Source organism: Gossypium hirsutum, chromosome D10 (assembly GCF_007990345.1).
Source record: "Gossypium hirsutum isolate 1008001.06 chromosome D10, Gossypium_hirsutum_v2.1, whole genome shotgun sequence".
NCBI lineage: Eukaryota > Viridiplantae > Streptophyta > Magnoliopsida > Malvales > Malvaceae > Gossypium > Gossypium hirsutum.
This window is the reverse complement of record NC_053446.1, coordinates 8,360,147-8,368,424: the sequence shown is the minus strand read 5'-3', so window position 1 is coordinate 8,368,424 and position 8,278 is coordinate 8,360,147. Positions and strand designations below refer to the sequence as shown.

The window sequence follows — 8,278 nt, the reverse complement described above, 5'->3', positions numbered from 1 at the left end:
AAAAATGACATTGGTTTCACTTTTTTTTTGCATTTTAATAAAAAAAATTTAACAGTATATTAGTCATTTGAATTTTTTTTTATGATTTTACATTTTTATTAAAAAAAGTTAGAGGGCATAATTGTCATTTAAGCATTTAACACTTTTGGTTTTTTAATATTTTTACAAAAATAAAAATATAGTTTAATTTATTAAAGGGCATATTCGGCATTTGAATTTTTATTTTTTGCTATTGCATATCTATTCTATCAACAAAACACATGAATATTATTACAATACTTATGGCAATTCTTAATTGCTTTTGAAAAGTGTTGTGGAAAAATGTTTTTGAGGAGTGCTTTTGAAAAGTTTGGTTTAAAATTTGAGTGTTTAATATTGTTGTCAAAAAGTACTTTTGAGAAATAAAATGTCCATTTTAGACATGTTATTATTAAGTAACAAATATACGTTTAAATAATATTTAAATTAGTTAATATTATTATATTTTATTAAGAATATAAAAAAGAGTCAAAAATACTTTTTTTAAGCAATAAAAATCTGGTCCTTATTCCATTCCTTCCAATCAAATAATTATTATACCTATTCAATTCTATAATGGTCTATTCCATTACACCATATTTGGTTAAGGGAGTGGAATAGTATTTCCCCCTTATTCATTGAATGATAAATTATTTTTTTGTTTGGTTGAATGTAATACTCATTGAATGGAATGATGTTATTTTTTTATTACTTGTCTTCCCGTAATAACTATTCTTTAGTATCATTAAAGAATGGCTATTACATGCAACATTGAATAACAAGACAAAATTAATTTTTAGATTAATCCTTTAAAACTTAAATTTAGAAAATATAAAAATAAAATATTTGAAATACTTTTATATAATTTAATATAAAATATTTAATTTCAAAATATAATTTACAAAATTTTTTATTAGGGGTACTTTAATTATTTCAATTTTTTACTTATACTATTACCATATCTATTCCATTTAATGAAACATAATAATATTATTATAATTTTATTCCTTCCATTGAATCGAACAATTATATTACTAGTTATAACTCTATTCAATTACCTTTTATATTACCTTTTATATATATAAAAAAACCCAACATACAAATACCGAAAGTTGTTTTATGGCTGAACCAAATCCATTCCCGCTCAGTTTTATTTTTCGAATTACAAACTCAAAACTCCCCTTTGGAAAGTTGCAGTCTCCGTCTCAGATCCATTCGACAGAGGCAACAATCAATCCATAATAAAACAAAGAAATGCCTCTCCCTTCGGATCCGCTAGAGGCTTATTCCGGCCTCTCCCTCTTTCCTCGAACCTTCGCTTCCTTTCCAAACCCTCCTCCACCTTACGACCCCCACGATCTTCAACACCTTCACCATTTTCTCAAATCCATGGTTTCTATCTGTTTCCTCCGCCCTAGCATTACCTTACTGCTATTCTGCACTGTTATAAATGTACTAATTTTGTTTTGATTTCCTTTTTTCAATATTTTCAGCCATTGCAATGTCCTGATAAGCTTATGGAGCAAGCCAAAGCAATAGTAGATAATAGTTCTGAGCTCTTGAACTTGGATATGTCAGGCTCCGATGCTGAAGTTTTGGAAAATCCTCGAGAACGAAGACCGGCTTTAGGCCGTAAACGACCTCGTTTTTCTTTGAAACCTAACTCTAGGTTATGATTGTTTTAAATTGCTTATTTTACTTAATCCTTCTCCCCCCCTCTTTTTTTGTGGTAATGTTAGTTGAATTTGATTGTACTTCTTCAATTTTTGATAGTCTGCCTACTGTGACTTTGGAACCGAGTATAGACATTGACAAATTCAATGATCCAGAAGAATTCTTTGTTGCTTTTGAAAAGGCTGAAAGTAAGTTTTCTGCTCCATTTCGTTTTAATTTTTTGTTGGGAAATTTAATCTGCTAAAATTTCTATGAACTTAGCTTTTTGATGTACGTATGCATTGTTATATAGATGCCAAAAGAGAAATAGAGAAGCAGACAGGTGGTGTTCTAATGGATTTGGATCAGAATATTCAGTCCATGGCTGCACGGCCTCGTCGCCCTGGAATATTGCGGTTCGATCAATGTTTCCTGTTACTGGTTTTCTGTTATATAAAATTGTTCTACACGTATATGTATACAACATGGCCTTATGATTTTATGTTCAGGAGGTCGGTTAAATATAAACATCGCTATTCTACTCCTATCTCCCCAGTAGAAAGCTTCGAAGAGGAAATTCCCAGTCCAGTTTGCAATTCGCAGCCAGAAAAATCAGACCAGAATGTTGAATTACAAGAGGAGTTGAGTGGTAAGTCACGAAGGTTGATTTGTCCCAAGGTGTTATGTTCTTCTGTCCTTGCTCTCCCGTTCTCGATGTTTTCTTTAAAAGACTAAAACTAACCTGCCATATAACTTGGTTTTCAGTTGGGTTTGTTTCCATGATGTTGCAAAGTTCCCATGTTATGTGTATGCGATAATATAATGCTATCTGCTTGCTGCTTTCTGTCTTAGTGACTAACGCAGAGAACAAGGTTAATGAACTTCTGGATCATTTGCTTACCAGTACTTGTGATGGGGATGAGGCAATCAGTCTTCTTCAAGAGCAGTTGCAGATCAAACCTATTGATCTGGAGAAAATATGCCTTCCTGACTTGCAGGATATTCGAAGGATTGATTTGAAGGCTTCTAGAGAAAACTTAGCCAAGCCTAGAAATTCACGATCGGACATAGAAAATTTGTTGAAAGGGATCAGTAAAAGGACACCAAAGCGAAAGGCTGAAAGTTCAGTTCATCTTTTAGCTTCTCCCACTCCACCGAGAAGTCCATTGGCTTCGATATCATTGCTGAAGAAACAAAAATTGCAGTCTGATGTACTAAGTGATCCGTTTTCCGCTGATGATGTTAGACGATCAGCGGTGAGAAATGCATCTGGTACTGAAAGTAACAATAGAGAATCTGTTCAGGTTGATACTGAAAAGGAACTAAGTGTGTCTCACAACAACGATAGACGAACACCACAACAGCAGCCCAAAAGTTCAGCTCATCATTTAGCTTCTCCTACTCCTCCAAGAGACCCATTGGCTTCAATATCATTGCTACATAAACAGATGATGCTGTCAGATCCAGAAAGTGAACCTTTTTCAACTGATAGTATCGATCAACCACCTAAGAGAAATGCATCTCCTATTGAAAGTCTCAATAAACAATCTAGTCAGGTTCATAAAAAGGAACACAACAACTCTCACTTGCTAAGGTCTCCATTATTAGAAGCAAATCAAACTGCAACTGCTAATGCAAGTTCCGAGTTAGATGGGAGAGATTTTGCTGGCCTCTTTGACAAATTTGTAAATGATAATGCAAGAAGGTTTGATTCTGGTATTAATGTTGTCTCTAGTGGATCTCAGGCCAACTTAGAGAATAACAGTTTAAGAAGGCCCGAAGTTGCATCAGATAGTCATACAATCAAACCAAACGAATTTGGTGGAAGGGTGAGTTTTTTTACTGGGTTTTCAAGAGACAGTCATTTGCAGCTTAGTGGAAATCTTTGTTTCTAATTGTCATACTGATTTTTGCTATGAGCTATTGTTGTGACAAAAAACAGGTGGAAGATATACCACCGGAAGCAGTTGTTTCTACCCAGACCCAAGTTTATGTGGAAGGCTTAACCATTGATAATTCAGGTGCCATTCAGAAAGAGTCAGGCATGCAAAGGACTGATACTAAAATGCCTGAGTTATAACTTCATTTATTTTTATTTTTTCCCATTTATCGGTTGAATAATAGAATACTTATTGTCTTTTAAAGTTGTTTTATTATGATTTTTGCAAACTAGAAAGAAAGTTTCTTGCTTATTAGCCTTTTCCTTTTATCACTTATGTCTACTGGAATAGAGGAGCAAAACCACAAAAATTACATAAAAGAAAGAGATTCATCTGGATTTTCTTAGTTAATTGCGACTAGAGTAGCTTCCAGAATTTTCACGAGTACTTTGGGATCTTTCATATCCTCTGAAAGAAGTCAAATATTCATTTTTCTTGGTTTCCATGTCTTTAGATTATGTTCAGAAGGGTCATATTCCATCTCAATTGAACACGGGGATTTGTACTAGACAAGATGAGTTGATATGTCCTAGTTGTTCTGTTTGGCTACACCTGAGGGAGATGCTAAGTGGTGTTGTAACCTATATCACGGTTTTCATTTGCTTTACTTTTAGGTTGTCACTCTGGTTTTCTTGTTAGTGAGTTTTAGGCTAGATGCAATGCCAAAATACACCACAGATAATTGAAGGCATACTAAGTCTCTACTTATTCAAATGCCTATTAGCTTATGATCCTTTAGAATAGTCTTGAGACTTCTTCCTGCATAATTATGATGAATTGATGATGCTTAGCTTAGCACCTGATTTTGAGGAAGGGAAATAAAACTGAATTTCAGTTGACAGTCCACAGAAAGGTGTGCAGCTTATGCTTATTGCTAATGCGTTAATGGTCTAGTGCTTTTGGTTGGTCTTACCTGTTATTGTCATGGAGGGTTTCTTCCAAAGAGATCTTCAGGTCAATGCCTTCCATACTTCTCATGCTGACCTTTTGGCAGCTCCCTGGAAGCCTTGCACATTCTTGTCAATGGGCTCTCTTACTTTCATGCTTGGGCTTGTATAGCTAGTGAAAACTAATTTCCTTGTACCGTTGAATACTCGATTGCATTGAAGACATAAATTATATTTGATATACCCATTTACCCAATCAGTTCAACATATGCATCACATTGTTGGTTCTATTATAAATTAGAAAAGAAATGTGATCTTATAGAGTCCTAAGACAAATTCAGGCAGCAATTTTCTACTTTTGAAGTAGAACCAAAATATCAGTAAATTTTACCGGGTGTTTTGCTTTGAGTAAATTATCATTGAAATATCTTTCCTAAATTTAATATTATTGGATTTGAACTGTGTCATTCCTACACAGTAAATATTATTTTTCTTCTTTTAGTTGTCTTGGACTTGGTACATATTGAATCGGATTTATCTTAGTCATTGAATTGCATTTGATGGTTTTCCATTTATTAGTTTCCTTTGTGCTAATTCCATTCCCCTAACAGATGAATCTAGTCCTGCTATTGATGAGGACCGCTCTATGGATGGATCTTTGAAAGCTGCAGAAAGTGGTGAGCAGCTGCATGAGGTTTGTACTCTCACGAGATTATTGATCTTACTTATTTTTCCATTTCATATAGCAGTCAATTTCCATGAGTAGGGAGTTCTATACTGCTTTTTTGGGCTTCTATACTATTACCTTTGTATCTTTGAAATGTTGATTTTTTTCTCTGATTTTGCTTAATTTTATCATTCTTGCATTCTCTGGTCGACTTTCTCTCTCTCTTTCAGTGCTGCAAGAGCTATATAACATATTGATGTCAACTCAAAATGTTTTCTATAATTTACCAACCTTTTAGAATTTGCACCTCAAAATTTGATTTTATGGCAATGAAATCGGATGCATTTCCTCCTCAACTATTGTAGGATTATTGTTTGTTGCCTTTTTTTCCACTGCAACTTTACCACATATTTCGGAAACATTGTGTTCTGTTGGCTGTTATTAGTTCATGATGATAATTACAATTGACACTTAGCAAAGACAATGTTGTTAACTCTATGGGATAAGAAGCAGCTTGTTCTATTATAGTTTCTAAGAATAATCATTATCAAATCATGGTGAATCTAACTTAGGTTTGGTGCTTAACTCCCTAAGGTTTTGATTGATTTAAAACCACCATGGAGGAAATGGCTTTGCTTTTACTTTTAATTAAAAAGGTAAAGCCAGAAACTTGATTTAGAAGTCTTGGTAGGAAGCTTTATGTACCGAACATGATGCATGTGTATTCTTTTGGAGTCCAAGGGCATCTGGGGTTTTGGTGAAAATTTAAAACGCATTTTCGGGTATTACCTTACCTGGCAATGGCTGATTGTCATTTTGAATAAAAGAATGTTACAAGGTTGTGGGTCAGTGGCAGTTTCTGTTAGATGTTTGTATTTACTTAGCATGCTTCAGTTAACCGTCTGGAATCCCTTCATATTTTATTAGCCTATGCCTATGCCTATAGACCTATGAATGGAATCATTTCTTCTATTCACTGAGAAAAAAGTAAAACGTTGCCTGTTTATGGTTTATTTTATTTTTTGAAAATTTCTCAAGTTATGTTTTTTCTTTTCTACTTTTTATATTGAGCAACAGAATATGAAGGGCAAAATAAAACGTCAGCCATGCAATAAACATAAGGGGAAAAAACATTCTCGAAGACAAAGCCTTGCAGGTGTTACTAATACCAAGAGTTCAACTTGCATCTCTAAAACTCTTTAGTAATTCTGTTGGAATGACAAGCTGACTTCTATCTTTCTAGGTTCTGGTACAACATTTGATCCTGAAGGGAGGAGACGAAGCACAAGGATCAGGTCAAGACCTTTGGAATTCTGGAAAGGTGAAAGATTCTTATATGGACGTGTACATTCAAGTGAGTAGCTTCATTTCTGGTTTTTTTACCATGCAAGGAGTTTAGTGTGCCATTATAAATTAAAATATTAACTGCTGTGCTTTCTGAAGAACTTTTAAAATTTAACTGAAACCATTCTTTAAAAGCTGATATGTACTAAATGAGCTTTCTTTCATTTATGCTACGTTTGAAGTGTTATTTTTTACACATGTTTTAGTATGAGTTAGCGATAAACTAATTCAATTGGTAATATTTAGCCATTTTCATCACTTATTCCAAGCAAAGAGAAGGAAAATTATTTGCTTATTTTGAAGAGGTCTTATTTTTTACAAGAGTTTTTATTCATCTTTCTAATTTGAAGTTTAAATTTGGGCTAATATTCTTTATTTTATGTCTAACTATTGCAATATATATGTAATAATCAAGTTTTTTCCTCATGTTATTACATTAGTAACCAAACGAGTCATTAGTGTATTATAAATTATAATTTATTCATGATAAATATTCAGTTTATTATTAATTTAAGTTCATTCTTATAATTTGTACTGGACTTGGTTGTATCAACCCTTAATCTCAAAATTATTTTAGATCAGTGCCTAAATTATATTAGCCCGAAGTCTGGCACCATAGTTTATGAAAGTTATGCAGATAGAAGCTTTTTGTACAGCTTGAGGCAATCTGATTTTGGGTATCCCTTAACCCTGAAGTCATTTCATCATATTTATTTTCAGAGTTCTATCACTTTGTAGCACACCTTATGCCCAATTTGAGAGTTGATTGCAATAATAATAATGACTCTGTAAGTAAATAGGTTTTGCAGATTCTAAAATTCCTTCATTTGCATTAATGCTTTGTGCCGCCTTGAAGATGTTTGAAACCCAAATATATCGTGCCTTCTAAGTTGTCATTATTATTTTTGGTGCTGCCTTAGACCCAATTTAGGTTAATGCAGACCTTAAATGCTAGTTTCTGGGCTGGAACACATAGCAAAACATGGCTGCTTTCGAAATAGATGTAGAATAAATGAGAGACGTTGTGATTGTACAGGTTTGGCAACAGTAATTGGGATAAAGTACGAGTCCCCAGAGAAGGGTGATGGTGGAAACCCTACTCTCAAAGTGAAGTCATTTGTAAGCGATGAGTACAAAGAGCTGATTGAACTGGCTGCCAGGTTTTGATACAATTCTCTGTATTGCCAAGTGAGTTCTCGCATATCCTTTAATGAACTCACTATTCCATTTATGTATGTTGTGTATTGCTTGTGAACTAGCAGTAGGGATATCTGTTGTGAATTTTTATGATTATCATTAAGTACTCTAATCTCAGCACTGAGGTAAATAAACTGAGGCATTTGCTTCCAAAGGACATAGTTTTACTTATTAGAACTTATTTCAATCTTATCGGTTTAGACAGAAACTTCACTCCTAAACAAATCTAGTTTAATTAAGAAAATGGTTGTCAAAGCTTCTAGAAGCTTTTATCGAGATTTAAGCCTCGAATATTAAAAAGATTTTTGAAGAGATAAACTCAAATAATTTTGCTTCTTGTCTTAATGCTGACATGTTCTTTCATTTTCTTTGATATTTTGGAATATTCGACTACTAAGAAAGAGAACGTGAAGAAGACAGCACATATTGAACGTGATCTACGATTTTGGCTTTTTCCCATTTATTCATTTCAATTCAAATATAATTTCATATAGTGCTTTTATTATTAATTAAATTAATGGGGTTCATAAGTGAATAATTTAATCTTTATATATTTATTTATGATAATAAAG

At 33.4% G+C, this 8,278-nt stretch overlaps 1 protein-coding gene across 5 annotated transcripts; it reads left to right on the top strand.

Moving 5' to 3' along the window:
- Positions 1 to 1,116: 1,116 nt before the first annotated feature.
- Positions 1,117 to 7,860, top strand: LOC107913930 (centromere protein C). Of its 5 annotated transcripts, none has more exons than XM_041103033.1 (11): positions 1,117 to 1,410; positions 1,512 to 1,687; positions 1,792 to 1,880; positions 1,985 to 2,087; positions 2,181 to 2,320; positions 2,536 to 3,500; positions 3,614 to 3,692; positions 5,110 to 5,192; positions 6,243 to 6,321; positions 6,409 to 6,519; positions 7,546 to 7,860. In XM_041103033.1, exons 1-11 carry the CDS (start codon positions 1,273 to 1,275, stop codon positions 7,674 to 7,676), a joined length of 2,094 nt encoding a protein of 697 aa, XP_040958967.1. In that variant the 5' UTR covers positions 1,117 to 1,272; the 3' UTR covers positions 7,677 to 7,860. The 5 variants fall into 5 exon arrangements, 4 of the variants coding, with proteins under 4 accessions (XP_040958967.1, XP_016698086.1, XP_016698087.1 ...); XM_016842597.2 differs by having other exon boundaries at positions 3,614 to 3,713; XM_016842598.2 differs by having other exon boundaries at positions 2,524 to 3,500.
- Positions 7,861 to 8,278: the final 418 nt, after the last annotated feature.

Bases quoted from the DNA above. Each gene is read 5' to 3' on its own strand.
- LOC107913930 (XM_016842596.2), top strand. From the start codon at position 1,273: ATGCCTCTCCCTTCGGATCCGCTAGAGGCTTATTCCGGCCTCTCCCTC. The intron at 1,688-1,791 runs GTTATGATTGTT...AATTTTTGATAG, and splicing joins TCTTTGAAACCTAACTCTAG to TCTGCCTACTGTGACTTTGG. The intron at 6,520-7,545 runs GTGAGTAGCTTC...GTGATTGTACAG, and splicing joins ATATGGACGTGTACATTCAA to GTTTGGCAACAGTAATTGGG.